We start from the raw sequence: 15,658 nt of genomic DNA, 5'->3' as shown, positions 1-15,658 counted from the left end.
GATTGGTTGTAACTGTTTTTTTTGGGGGGGGGGGGTTTACTCTATAATAATGTAATAATTGTTCTTCTAGAGATTTGTTTCGTATTACTTTTTTATCACTTCTCACGTAATGACCAGTGGCACGGGAACCAAGGAGAAGGAGATCACTACCCCTAATATGTGTAGAAGAAGCAAGCGGGAGGGCAGCGGTAATCCTCGAGTAGACGAATTCCTATCAGAACCAAAACAGCAACGAAATTTTAAAAAATCACTAGTTACTCAGTGCCGTTCACGGAGAAAAGAAGTTCGTACGCCATTGACATCAAGAACTGTATCCTAATCTGATATTACATGACCAAGTACACACAAATTATATTAGACCTTCACTATAAAAACAAAACATTAAAACATGAGCAACAAAAGCGAGTGCCAAAAATTAACATATTTTTATACTATTTTCAAAAGAATGTGACGAAAACTAAGTCGATGTTATGGAATTTTGGAACTAGGCTGTCCAGTATTATTAACGTGTATGTATAGACAGTGGGGGTCATAACATATTCGTTCAACACTACCATCTACAAGGCTATAACGTATTGGTTCAACGCTACCATCTATTGGGCCATAACGCATTGGTTAAACGCTACCATCTACAAGGCCATAGCGTATTGGTTCAATGCTACCATCTACAGAGCTATAAAGTGTTGGTTCAATACCATCATCTACAGGGCCATAACGTATTGGTTCAACGCCACCATCTACAAGGGCCTTGTAGATGGTGGCGTTGAACCAATACGTTATGGCCCTGTAGATGATGGTATTGAACCAACACTTTATAGCTCTGTAGATGGTAGCATTGAACCAATACGCTATGGCCTTGTAGATGGTAGCGTTTAACCAATGCGTTATGGCCCTATAGATGGTAGCGTTGAACCAATACGCTATGGCCTTGTAGATGGTAGCGTTTAACCAATGCGTTATGGCCCAATAGATGGTAGCATTGAACCAATACGCTATGGCCTTGTAGATGGTAGCGTTGAACCAATACGCTATGGCCTTGTAGATGGTAGCGTTGAATCAGTGCGTTATGGCCATAACGTATTGACTCAACGCGTTCAAAATGTGACGAGATAAAGTCAGATGGTGTAAACAATTAGTAATAGAGATATTTGCTTACGAATGCAAAAATAGCCTAAACATCTGTTGGCATGAAAGGTTCCCTGAAATATAAATAAGATTTGTTATTATTCTTGCTAAGTATGATGGGAACATCGATTTTCTTATTGATCTGTAGACGTGGCACTAATTTTGTTTATTAACTTCTAAAGATTCTACTGCAACTTATTGAACGTGATATTTACGCGAGAACAGTCACAATTACCTACCTGCCAAGGTATGCTTTCAAAGATTAATATCAACCATATAACCACATTGACACCAGCATCACACATGAGAATAGTTACAACTACCTAACTATCAAGGTATGCTTCCAAAGATTAACAACAACCATATAACCACATTGACACCAGCATCACACATGACAATAGTTACAATTACCTACCTGCCATGGTATGCCTCCAAAGATTAACAACAACCATATAACCACATTGACACCAGCATCACACATGAAAATATCCACACCTACTTACCTGCCAAGGTATGCCTCCAAAGATTAACAACAACCATATATCCACATTGACACCAGCATCACACATGAGAATAGTTACAACTACCTAACTATCAAGGTATGCTTCCAAAGATTAACAACAACCATATAACCACATTGACACCAGCATCACACATGAAAATATCCACAACTACTTACCTGCCAAGGTATGCCTCCAAAGATTAACAACAACCATATAACCACATTGACACCAGCATCACACATGAGAATAGTTACAACTACCTACCTGACAAGGTATGCTTCCAAAGATTAACAGCAACCATATATCCACACATCCAGCATCACACATGACAATAGTTACAATTACCTACCTGCCATGGTATGCTTCCAAAGATTAACAGCAACCATATAACCACATTGACACCAGCATCACACATAAAAATATCCACAACTACTTACCTGCCAAGGTATGCCTCCAAAGATTAACAACAACCATATAACCACATTGACACCAGCATCACACATGAGAATAGTTACAACTACCTACCTGACAAGGTATGCTTCCAAAGATTAATATCAACCATATATCCACATTGACACCAGCATCACACATAAAATACCCACAACTATTTACCTGCCAAGGTATTCCTCCAAAGATTAACAACAACCATATATCCACATTAATACCAGCATCAGACAGTTTCACTGACCCTAGAAAGTCGATCGAGCTTAGAGACCCAACAGCTTCGTGTGAGAAACTGAACGGGATACACAACCACTGTAAAGAAATATAATAAAACCATCAAACATGCATTCCACGGAGAAAATCTTGCAACACTTATAATGCCAAAAGAATCGTGAATTGACTTGCAAAAAAAAAAAATGATTATATGAAAACATATAACTCTCAAGAAAAGTCATTTTATTGCAGTACTTAAAAAACTATTTTTTGTTGTAATGGTTTTAAATAGTAAAAGACATTGAAAAATCGGCTCTATTTATACAATATTTCTAACTTGCATGATGAACCTTGATGACAGAAAATGTAATTAATGTTCAGTTTTTTTATTTTTTTATTTCTACGCTAGGTGGTTAAGCTTTAAGCAAGAAATGTCCGCCTCATGAGTGGGGCTTCATCAGTTCAAATTCAAGGACTATAATAACTACTAAAAACCGTCACTAGTCCTATTGCATCATTGTCCTCATCATAACTAGTTTATATCACAGTGAATGAAGATCCACTACTGTTACAGTCATCTTCAAACTTCTGGTAATCTCGACAAAACCCCCCCCCTTTAAGGATTTGTATCTTTATACATTTTTCTGCCACGATTCTAATACATGTATCTACTACTATTACCAAATAGAGAATCATATGCCTTCCTAGCTATATGTTTTTGTAAACCAGTTTGCCAAATGAACAGTTTAATCGACTTCTTTACTCACCAAACCAAAGAAGATGCAGAACAACTGGATGACGTCAGTATAGGCGACAGAATAAAAGCCACCGAAAAATGTGTAGAAAACAGCAATACTGCTGGATACTATGATGGATGTGCTGCTCTCTAGTTCGGTAATCACACTAATGGTGGCTCCTGAAAACAGATATGAAAGACGTCTACCTAATACACTCATTATTCAATCATGTATGGAAAAAAGCTTCAAAATGTAAATTTTCTTGAACGTTTTCAAATAAGTTGCTGCAAATTCTTTCAAACTTTGAATGTTAACAGTAATCTGATACTATCGTTCACTATTAGGCGGAATGTCAAATGCAAATATTTATACACATCTCTATAAAACTAGTGCTAGTATTAGTAAAGAGTATAACGATGTCGTAATATTCACGTACCAAGGGCTGCAAGAATAGCCGCTGACCAAAAAATCTCTCCACAAAGGGCGGGAAGAAAGAGAAGCCCTCCCATTTTTGACCCGAAGTTTTCCTGTAAAGGATCTAGCATAGTCACATAGCCTTGTGATCGCATCTTTTTGGCAAATACAATACCACCTAAACACAAAACGATAAACAATGCAAGTTAAACGTTCAGTATTTAATTAAATAAAAAATAACATTTTGGTGTTATAAGATCGTTTATTTCTAGCATTAATACATTACATTTTACGTTGCACCTTTTAACACTGAATGTCAGAATGTTATGTGAAACACTATAGTTTCCGATTTCGTATTATTCTATAAAATATCTGTGTTCAGTGAATGTGTTATTAAATAAAAATTATTGATGTCATTCGTGATAAAAAATAAAATGACTGAATGATTGCAATAAAAAACATGTTTTGAAGATCATAACAGGGCACAGATTCACATGTGTTTTGAACTTGAATAACTTTCACTAGGTGGCGCTGCTACTTCTGTTATCTTTATATGATGGTATATAAACAATATTTTGCAATCTTATGGCGTATCTTTGTCACAATATAACAATATATCAATTTATGTTTGATAGTTTTTGTTCAATGTGTCGTCCTTCAAAGACTGGATTTTGAAGAAAAAACTATCAAAACTTAAATGTTATGGTAGCCAATTTAAACCTTCAAAGATAGCAAAGGAAAATGCTAGATGTTTAACATTATATTAACACTCTATAACAACATTAATTCAAACTTGATTTCACAACTCTCTCTTCTACTCCATATCTTTTTGACGCTCACCTATAAAGAGGCTAAGGGCATAGCCAAAGGGAGCTTGGCACCACACCAAACCATTATTATACATGGCTTCCGCTGTTCCGTTAATATATCCGCCTCCCACCCAAGTAGCTGAAAAAAAACAAAACAAGAGTATAATAATAATAAAATAATGTAAAATTCAAAACTGTTTCCTTTATAGAAACATTTATATTGCGCAAAACGAGTTCAAAAAATATACTAAAGCATACAGAGTTAAGAAAGTTTAGTGCAAAAGGACAATTATATGCGATATTGTACTCTGTGTACCAGTTTACTATTAAACTGTTTACATCATGAATAAGTCAATTATAAGTCCTAAAGTAAACATGAATACATAGGAAACGTATCGATGTACTATATTCATTAAACGCTATTAGTTAAATGTGTTAATATTTCCTCGAAAAGGGAGTCGAACGCCGCCTGGAGGGGTAACCTGTTTTAACCACTCGCATCACTTGACAGGATTTATTAAACTACTGTATTTTTTGCATCTGTATATCTACAGGCATAGTTTTTATAAAACACATACCTGTCATTGTTAAAACTCCTACCAAAAATCCGATATTTCTGCCAGCCAACATTATCTCTTCGGTTTCTGACTGGCCAGAAGAAGTCTTCTTCTTCCGACTGGCCCATATTCCCACAATCAGGATAATAACGTAGAAAATACCAATAGAAACCACACCAAGTATATTGACGGCCATCTCAGCGTGTACTTCAGACAGTGATAGCGGTTTCGCTGCCACTTGTGTTACCTTAGAAAATCACGGTTTCTTTATTCTGGAAATATAACAAAACTAATGTCTTACAATGACTATTAGATATATGGGACTTTAGTGAGGTAAATAATATTGTAAATTTTATGGAGATTTATTAACATAATGTCTTACTTCTAGTGATAAACATTTTCTAGATTGATTACTCTCGCATTTAATTTATATTGTCGTTAAGTTACAGTATTACATCACTAAGTGGCCATGGAAATGAACTGTTGATTGACTGATTGTTTGTTTGTTTGTTTTGAATTTCGCACAAAGCTACAATGGCTGTCTGCGCTAGCCGCCCCTAATTTAGCACCGTAAGACTAGAGGGAAGGCAGTTAGTCATCACCACCCACCGCCAACTCTTGGGCTACTCTTTTACCAACGAATAGTGGGATTGACCATCACATTATAGCGCTCCTACGGCTGAAAGGGCGAGCATGTTTGGTGGGACGGGGATTCGAACCCTCAGATTGCGAGTCGAGCGCCCTAACCACCTGGCCATGCCGGGCCCTGTTGATTGAATATGTCAATTATAGTCCATATTTATTGCCCTCTCCGAGCAAGCAATTATCTAAAAATAGGGAGAGTAAAATGATGAGAATGTTCTAAATACAAGCACTACTGACAGATGTAATCATAAAGAAACTCTGCACTACTGACAGGTGTAATCATAAAAAAACTCTACACTACTGACAGGTGTAATCATAAAGAAACTCTGCACTACTGACAGATGTAATCATAAAAAAACTCTACACTACTGACAGGTGTAATCATAAAGAAACTCTACACTACTGACAGGTGTAATCATAAAGAAACTCTACACTACTGACAGGTGTAATCATAAAGAAACTCCGCACTACTGACAGGAGTAATCATAAAGAAATTCTGCACTACTGACAGGTGTAATCATAAAAAAACTCTGCACTACTGACAGGTGTAATCATAAAGAAACTCTACATTCATTATTTATCAGAAGTGAAAAAAGTTCTAATCTTGCTTCTATTGGAGCAGTGGATCTGAAAACACACACAAAAGAATGGCTAAATCTCACTATTCTGTTAGGCAATTGAGGGTTTCCCAAGAGATGGTGACGGTGAAAGTTGTCGACTATATCTGTCTAAACTATTAATTCGGAATTAGTGGCGAATATGCGCACATAGCCCTTGTGTAGTTTTGTGCGAACTTCTGAAACTTAAAATTTTCGAGGTCAAAGGTTCCAATGCTTCATAAGAAGAACAAATACGTATAACGATAATAATTTGCATATAAGCCAGCTACATTTCTCTAGACTATTTACAATAATAGACCACGCAAAAAGCTTCGAATCTATAATTTGTTTCTTTGCTTCTTTGAAGTTCAGCACAAAGCAACACAATGGGCTATCTGTGCTCTGCCCACCACGGGTATCTAAACCCAGATTCTAGCGTTGTAAGTCCGCAGACATACCACTGTGACACTGAAGGGGGGCGAATCTATGAAGTAATAAAACAGATACGATCATAATAAGCATAAAAATTAAAGTAAAATACTCTTTTACCATAATACTTTTTATTAGTTCTATGCGATAAAAAGGTTGCTCGGCTAAATATACTTCTCCCATTGCTGAATATTCTCGCCCTTTCAGCCGTAGGGGCGTTATAATGTGACAATCAATCCCACTATTCGTTTTTAAAACATTGGCCCAAAAGATGGCGGTGTGTGATGTTGACTAGTTGCCTTCCCTCTAGTGTATCACTGCTAAATTAGGGACGACTAGCGCAGATATTTCTCGATTAACTTTGCGTGAAAATCAAAACAAACTAAGCCTTAATAAACTTATTAGCTTATAACTCAAAATAAAGTAAGTGAATTAAGAAAGTACTAGACGCTTCTAATATAATACAATTAACAAGGATTGAAATAAGAATAATCAAGTTTTCGTCTTGGGAAAAATTAATGAGAAGAATTTGAGTTAATGAAACATAAAAAATACATTCCTGAGTTTATTCAACGACACAGAGACCTGGATTTTTCTGTTACATCGGTCCCCATTGATAGCCGTACAATATCGTCTTAACATTTCCCAAGCACTCACACCTTTCGTATATATTATTATACTAGCTGGAGTACTCGTCCGCTGGACGAAAGTTATGTAAGTTCTTGATTAATGAAAGGTTATCTTAGGACATGTAAAGTTGCTTCCCTTATATATGATTGTAAAAAACACCCATAAAAACTGCAAAACACAAAATGTGAAACCGCAAGCTTGCATGTATCTCCGCATGGACCCTATGAACCTTCATGCCAAATTTGGGGAAGATCCATCAAGAGGGGGCGAAGTAGTGGTAAAAAACGCAAAACACAAAAACGCCCATAAAAATCGCTAAATGGAAAACTGAAATTTTGTATGTACCCTCGCATGGACCTAATGACACTCCATACCAATTTAGCTACACTGTAATACACTTGTTAAGTAGGAGGAATGTTTGAGTGTTACACAACCATATACTGCCCTTGAATAGCATGATAATTTCAATGTTACACTAATTTCTACTATGTTTGTTAAGGTGAACGCTAGTTTGAGTGTTACACCAGCTACTAATGCGCTTGTTAAATAAGATGGTGTTAGCTAATATTATACCATTGTCTAAGTAGAACGCTAGGTTGAGTGTTACACCAGCTACTAATGCGCTTGTTAAATAAGATGGTGTTAGCTAGTATTATACCATTGTCTAAGTAGAACGCTAGTTTGAATGTTACACCAGCTACTAATGCGCTTGTTAAATAAGATGGTGTTAGCTTTCAAACTAGCGTTCTACTTAGACAATGGTATAATATTAGCTAACACCATCTTATTTAACAAGCGCATTAGTAGCTGGTGTAACATTCAAACTAGCGTTCTACTTAGACAATGGTATAATACTAGCTAACACCATCTTATTTAACAAGCGCATTAGTAGCTGGTGTAACACTCAAACTAGTGTTCTACTTAGACAATGGTATAATTCTAACTAACACCATCTTATTTAACAAGCGCATTAGTAGCTGGTGTAACATTCAAACTAGCGTTCTACTTAGACAATGGTATAATACTTGTTATACCAGCTTTTAATGCACCTGTTAAATATGTATGTATGTTTGTTTTTTAAGTTAAGCACAAAGCTACACGATGGGCTATCTGTGCTCTGCCCACCACGGGTATCGAAACCCGGTTTTTGGCGTTGTAAGTCCGCAGACATACCGCTGTGCCACTGAGGGGCACCTGTTAAGTAAGATGATGTTAGCTAGTATTACACCATAAGGTACAGTTACATCGAAAAAAAATGCTGCGCTTCGCACTTTGGGGCCATGGGCGCACTATAAGAGTGGCAGTCAAATTCCAGTATTCATTCTAACAAGAGTAGTTCAATAGTTGGCGGTGAGTGGTGCTTCATCTAATTTATCACTTCAAAATGTAAATCTATATGCCATCAGTTTGTAATGTTTTATTAAAGTATAATTATGCATTCTGGCAGTATTACACCAGCTTCCAACATTCTGGCAGTATTACACCAGCTTCCAATTATGGTTTTTTTATAGTCCGAATCACGTTTGATTCCTTTAATTCAGGACTCTCTTTTAATACATCACAACTGTTGTGGTTCTTACATTACAGAAACTTAAAACTATATATATATATTGTCAGGATCATATTTGATCTCTTTATTACAGGACTCTCTTTTAATACATCACAACTGTTGTGGTTCTTACATTACAGAAATTTAAAACTATATATATTGTCAGGATCATATTTGATCTCTTTATTACAGGACTCTCTTTTAATACATCACAACTGTTGTGGTTCTTACATTACAGAAATTTAAAACTATATATATATTGTCAGGATCATATTTGATCTCTTTATTACAGGACTCTCTTTTAATACATCACAACTGTTGTGGTTCTTACATTACAGAAATTTAAAACTATATACATTGTCAGGATCATATTTGATCTCTTTATTACAGGACTCTCTTTTAATACAAAAACAATTTAGCTTTTTGCAATTCCAACTCAAACAAAACCATCTTTAACTTTTACGCTACAAATTTTCTTTCAAATGCATTATAATATTTTCTTTTTCGACACCTAGTGACAGAATCATCTTTGATACCAATATATTAGCAAACCTCTTTTAGTGCATTATAATTAAGCCTTTTTCAATAGCTACATCCAGAATCATCTTTGACAACTATATTACAGGGATCTCTTTTAATACATATTACTCAAGGTTTCTTCAATAGCTATAAAGAAAATCATTTGTGACACACGTTTTATAGACCACCGTTTTCAAACATTCCAGAACCATGTTTACACTTGTTTTACAGGGTGCTTTACAGTTCCATGCATACCAGAACCATGTTTTACAGGGTGCTTTACAGTCTGTGCATACCAGAACCATGTTTTACAGCGATGTTTTAAAATTCTGTGCATATCAGAACCATATTTTACAGGAGTCTTTGACTAAACTTACCTTTTGGTTTCTAAAACTTTAAGTTTGTCTTAGAACCATGTTCGTTATATACAATACAATATTCCCTTTCAAGCATTACAGATAAGGTTTTAACTACTCTAGCTATAGTTAAACTATCGTTTAACATTCATCTCATACATCTTTCTGTCAATATATAAGTATTTTTTTACAGTAGTATTAAAAAAACATAGTTTATACCTCGATTATAACCCGTCTTTCAATACATTACACAGAGGGTTTTTAAAACCATATCACTAAACAAAACTGTCTATAACACTTACCTTAGAGGGCTCCTTTTTAATACACCACTAATTACAATCGTGAAGTGATTTTTGGGATGAATAATATAATTATTTCAGCTTGTAAACCAAAAACTGCATTTACTCTGGAACCAAACTCTTAAATCAATTAGATGAAACAAGAACGACATAGAAACTAAATTTTCAAGTACACGCCCAGTCAAATCACGTAATCATCTGTTTCTTGTCAGTCATAATATTAACACAGACAATGCAACTTCCTGTCACGTGACAAGACCCTTTCATTCCAAGAAATTGTCACCAACTTAAAGAATATATTATTGTATTCTGTAATAGTAAGATTTAGTATTGTGGATCCTTACAGTTGTTAGAAGCTGTTTCGTTGCTAAACTTGTCGTCGTGGTAACTTTGAAAAACCCACAAACTCTGTATATGCTCATTTGATGGATTTTGATTTTCATATTATCTTTTTCTTGTTATTATTATTATTATTCCAACACACAACAAAAAAGGTAAATCTTACCAATCAGTGAAAGAACTATATGCCTCACTTTTAGAGATGTGTGGAATTCTTTTTTTTTTTTACTTTCTTCTCCTTTTTGTACTTGCACTAAATACACAAACAGAAGCTAGAAGACATTTTAACGGAGGTGTAGATAGAAAAAAGTAGGATTTTTTTCCAGTTCATATTCAGGTCAGCCATATATTACTGTGACGCAGTATGTTGACATGATGTTCATATGTAACTTCACTTCTCCAAGTTCAAGATAAAGCGTTATGTTAAACCATAAAAAAAACATTATAACACTCACCAAAAAGGAAGCTCGTGAACCATGACATACCTGTACATAAGGAGTTCATTATAACGCCAAATACATTCACGACATATCCACATAGATCGCTAATTATTAATGATCTAAACATTAAACAGAGTTGTTTATAAAGTTTAAGTACAAATTGTTCATGGAGACACCTTATTTCTTAGTTATGTTAACTATGCAGAATTTGCATACATAGTAAAACAAAGCTTAAACTGTTAGAGGGTGTGATAAAATGATAAATAATTTGTGAACTGGAATATGGGTTTGGGCTATATCATGCAGTAAAGTTGGGCTAAATATGGGCTAAATCATGCAGTATTTATAATTCGTGTCAGTTTAAAATAAACCAATTATTGTTCATACGTGGTTAGCTTTTGTAAACTATTAAATCGTTTCTAGAAAAAGTATAAAATAAATTTGTTTGTAATTATGTACAAAGCTACACAATGGGATATCTGTGCTCTGCCCACCACGGGTATCGAAACTCGGTTTCTAGCGTTGTAAGTCCGTAGACATACCGCTGTGCCACTGGGGGGCACAAAATAAATAATACATACTCTGCTTCAATAAACATGTATAGTACACTGATTAACATGTTCCTAAATCATACAGTTTGTACATGATACACAGTAGGCCATGCGCCGTGCAAATCAACAAGTCACGTAATAAGCACAGCCGATATAAAGTCTCGGTGGAATGGCACATATCGGAGCTATGTTTTACATTGTATTGCGTTTAGTAGGTAGTGTGATGCCACCGAAAACTGACCGCGTATGGGAAGACTATGTAACATACTTTTCTGACCCAAAATATTCATACAGACATATCGTAAACATGTGTCCAGATAAAGGATTTTGAATTTACAAGACAATATTATCTCTTGCATTTAATCGTACTGGAAAACAAAGGAATATGGATCAAATCGGAGTACCGGAACCATCTAGGAAAAGACCTGCAACAAGTCGTACACCACCCATGATAAGCAAAGTGCAGCGTCTTATACAGGTGAGAAATATCGCCTACATGCCTTAGGCAACAGTACTTAATATAATCATGGAGGATATCCGCCTGGAAAAGCGATACAACTCACATGTTTGTTTTGAATTTCTCGCAAAGCTACACGAGGGCTATCTGCGCTAGCCATCCCTAAATTAGCAGTGTAAGGCCACCCACCGCCAACTCTTGGGCTACTCTTTTACTAACGAATAGTGGGATTGACCGTCACATTATAACGCCTCTATGGCTGAAAGGGCGAGCATGTTTGGTGGGACGGGGCTTCGAACCCGCGACCCTCAGATTGCGAGTCGAGCGCCCTAACCACCTGGCCATGCCGGGCCTAACTCACATGTACACAAGTTTCTTTATGACATATCTGTCACATGAGCTAAGCTACTGGAGAATAAAATGGGTATTTATGCTATTCCAGACAAAGAGCTACCGATCAGAACACTGGACGCAACACCTATGGATTTGTATGTGAACGGACTGTTGAAACAGGCGCAGGAAAACCGTCGTCCTCATACATTGTATGGATTATGAAAAGCACGCAGAAATTAATGGTGTGCCTGGACATGATAGCTTTTTACAATAGAAACTACACAACAGGACTGTTGTCAAGATGCATGGTCGTCAGATGGAGCATGACCGGCGTAGCGACATGAGTTGAAACGACGAAATCGCATTGAACCTCAGTATATGATGCTGCTTAGCCGCGCAATCGAAACATTTGATATCTTCAGATATCAGTCGTTTAAGATTAAGAAATACGATATTTTTTAGAAGTCCAACTTATCTAAGCATAATGTCTACGGGAATATGTATATAATCTAAGTATAATGTCTACGGGGATATGTATATAATCTAAGTATAATGTCTACGGGGATATGTATATAATCTAAGTATAATGTCTACGGGGATATGTATATAATCTAAGTATAATGTCTACGGGGATATGTATATAATCTAAGTATAATGTCTACGGGGATATGTATATAAAGAAGATGGTGGTCAAATTCAAGGTTACATGATAAAAACTTGAATTAGAGTAATTAATACTACCTGAAACAATAACTATAAATGCTTTTAAATAAGAACATGCAAAGTCTATGCTTCTGAAATGAAATTCATTAATAAGAAACTAACAAAAATTATATTACATTAAAGTTAAAAATAAATAGTATTTCATTATCAGGATTTCCTGGATGATTATTTTCTCTCTTATTATAATTATTTGTAAGAAACGAGAGCAGCTGAACTGTGAGGTAAACGAAAAGGATATGTTTGATAGAATTATCATGACCAGCGACCTTATAAACAAACATATTTTTTTCTGGTAAGCTTGTTGTTAAGCGCAGATCTTCCTTTCGTAAGTATCGAAACCTGATGTTAAGCCCTCAGACGTACCGCTGAGCCATCGATGAAGGGGGAGACTGAATCCTCAGGTAAACGTCGAAAAAGAAAACATTTTGCCACGTGCGTGTGTTTGTATGGCAGTTATGGCGATGACTTGCTTTAACACTTCACATAACGATGATCAGTAGAGTTATCAAATCTATTTATCTGTTACTTTATCAGTGCTTGAGAGAGGAGGGCAGACGAAGCAGACCGAAATCAACGAAGTCATAGATCAGTGAGGCCAAGAAACGTATAGAGAAAGTACATGTCCGCTGGAAAACACCAGTATTGAGTATTGACACTGAGTTAAACACAATCGAAATTGGTAGCAGGATGTAGAGGGAAAGGTAAGGACTGGTAAACACGGCCAAAATCATGGAATGGCCAAACGAGCAAAGATCGACACTGATAAAAGAAACGCACTCTATATAATAATAAAGGGTTTCGTTTAGTTTTATAGAGTTAATTACATTATTTCTCCTCTTTATTCCATTTCACTCTCCCCCCCCTTTACAGGAGTAAAAATAGTTATACGCCATCTGTTAAACCTATATTCACATTTACCTACTCCTTAAATTAAGAAACAAGGTTTCTTATCTTCTTTATTCAGTTTATGTTTTTATCACTTTTCTGGGGATTTCTGAAATGACTAGCAACATAGATGCAAGGTTTTTTTTATTCCCCAATGGTGTAGTCTGGCATAATGGATGTTGTTGTGATAAAAGTATTGTATATAACAGAATCTCGAAAAGCAAATAATTTTCAAAATAAAAAATAGTTAATATTAGAATTCCAAAGTATTCTTAATCTCAATATCTGTCACGTGACCTCTCCGAGATTCAAAAAGTGTAAATGAAACATAATCAGTAACTTTCAGAAGTATTGAATATGAGAATAGATAAAAAATTATATTATAACACTCCATAACTACATGCCAGTTAATAATGCATGCTGTAGGGAGCCTCTTAAAATGTTACTTACAATTAATATGGTATTTTTAATGATTGCTGTAAAAATATTCTCATATAAAAAAGTTGAAATGAAATATACCAATTCAAGGACTAGAAACTTTTATATTTTATTTTACTTTTATAATGATATAATGCCACTAAACATTAGGTGTTGGGTTCTGTAAGTTGAATTTGAAGAATGGGTGTGAGGGCTGGAGGGGCATGGATCATGAACTGCATTTGTATCAGATTCAAGGGCATGGTTATCTTCATTTTGAAAACTGATTCAAAAGTGATCTTTATGATCATTAACTTGGTGTTAGTTTTATTTGTGTTTAAAATTGGGTTCGAAAACTTTCAAAATTTGTAAATATGTGATGCTAAAATGTGGATTTTAACTGTGCGTGAATCAAAGGTGATGTAGGATTTTTTATATCGGAAAAAAGTAAAATTACTGTAAAACACGCAGAAATATGATTGAGCTTAATTACTCTTTGTTGGAAAGATTATTTTAGCAAGTTAATTAGCTAAATACACGAGTATAAAACCTAATCTCCTTCAAAACTTACACAAGTTATTTAAACATATGATAGAGGATGACACTTTTCAGTAAACTTACGTGTGACGACATAGTAATTGTAGTATGTTTGATTGTTTAAAATACAAATAATTTCTGGTCTCGATCATACTTAATCATACATTGTTTTCTATTTGAATACTATGTAGAGGTGTTATAAAACCTGTTGCATAAGTCTTTCATATATTAAGTACAAAAATTTAGAAAGTTAGTTGATAATATATTGATTTCCATACTTGTTGTGTATATGTTTGACAGTGGGTGCTGCCGACCGGTTGCTTTCCCTCTTTAGTCAACAGTTCCAAATTAGGGAAGGAGGCAGATAACTTTAGTAGCTTTGCCATCAACAGAAAAACACAGTGGACCACCTGGTAAGGTACAACTCTTACATAGGTGACCTGGTGAGATTTCCGAATAGCATTTAGACTGCTAAAAAGGAAATGATGGTACAGAGGTCACAGTGGTGAACTGGAAGATTATAGGGTTGTTTGTTTGTTTTGTTGAATTTCTCGCAAAGCTACTCAAGGGCTATCACCGCTAGCTGTCCCTAATTTTGAAATGATTGACTATAGGAAAGGCAATTTTACAATGCTCTTAGCCAGATCTTAGACTACTTTGTACCAACGAATAGCGGGATTCACTATCACATTATAGCGCCCCCACGGTTGAAAAGGCGATCAAGTAGGGAACGGGTTTTGATCTCGCGACCCGCAGATTGCGAGTCTAGCGCCCTAACCACCAAGCTGAGATTGTAGGAAAGAGAGTGGAAGTAGGAAAGTGGAATGAACCCTAAACTCTATAGAAGAACAACTGAATTGGATTTAGTAACTAGATTGTTGGAGGGAAGAGGGTTTGTGTCAAACCTCTGATTGCTTGTTTGTAATTAAACACAGAGCTACAAAATGGGCTATCTGTACTCTGTCTACCATGAGTATCGAAACCCGGATTATAGCGTTGTATGTCAGCAGACATACCGCTGTGCTACTGGGAGGCAAAAAGAACAGAATAACACTACCCAGACTTAAAATATTTTTTACCAAAACAAAACGGAATGATAATTCTGTGGTACTTTTAATATGACTTAGATCTTTGGTGTATTCTGCTAG

At 35.6% G+C, this 15,658-nt stretch overlaps 1 protein-coding gene and 1 long non-coding RNA gene across 2 annotated transcripts in view; one reads left to right on the top strand and one right to left on the bottom strand.

Moving 5' to 3' along the window:
* Positions 1–9,956, bottom strand: part of LOC106466278 (high-affinity choline transporter 1-like) — a 17,878-nt gene extending 7,922 nt beyond the window's left edge. Inside the window, 6 exon segments of the mRNA NM_001314165.1 lie at positions 2,241–2,384; positions 3,053–3,201; positions 3,459–3,614; positions 4,277–4,384; positions 4,824–5,074; positions 9,832–9,956. Coding sequence (NP_001301094.1) covers positions 2,241–2,384; positions 3,053–3,201; positions 3,459–3,614; positions 4,277–4,384; positions 4,824–4,998 — 732 coding nt within the window. The 5' untranslated portion in view covers positions 4,999–5,074; positions 9,832–9,956.
* Positions 9,957–11,365: 1,409 nt separating this feature from the next.
* Positions 11,366–15,437, top strand: LOC111087486. The gene is made up of 2 exons (XR_002612161.1): positions 11,366–11,636; positions 12,058–15,437. It is a non-coding gene; the product is annotated as an uncharacterized LOC111087486 (long non-coding RNA).
* The last annotated feature ends 221 nt before the right edge of the window (positions 15,438–15,658 follow it).

The sequence above is a fragment of the Limulus polyphemus genome, unplaced genomic scaffold, assembly GCF_000517525.1.
Source record: "Limulus polyphemus unplaced genomic scaffold, Limulus_polyphemus-2.1.2 Scaffold2211, whole genome shotgun sequence".
NCBI lineage: Eukaryota > Metazoa > Arthropoda > Merostomata > Xiphosura > Limulidae > Limulus > Limulus polyphemus.
This window is presented reverse-complemented; position numbering and strand designations above follow the sequence as displayed.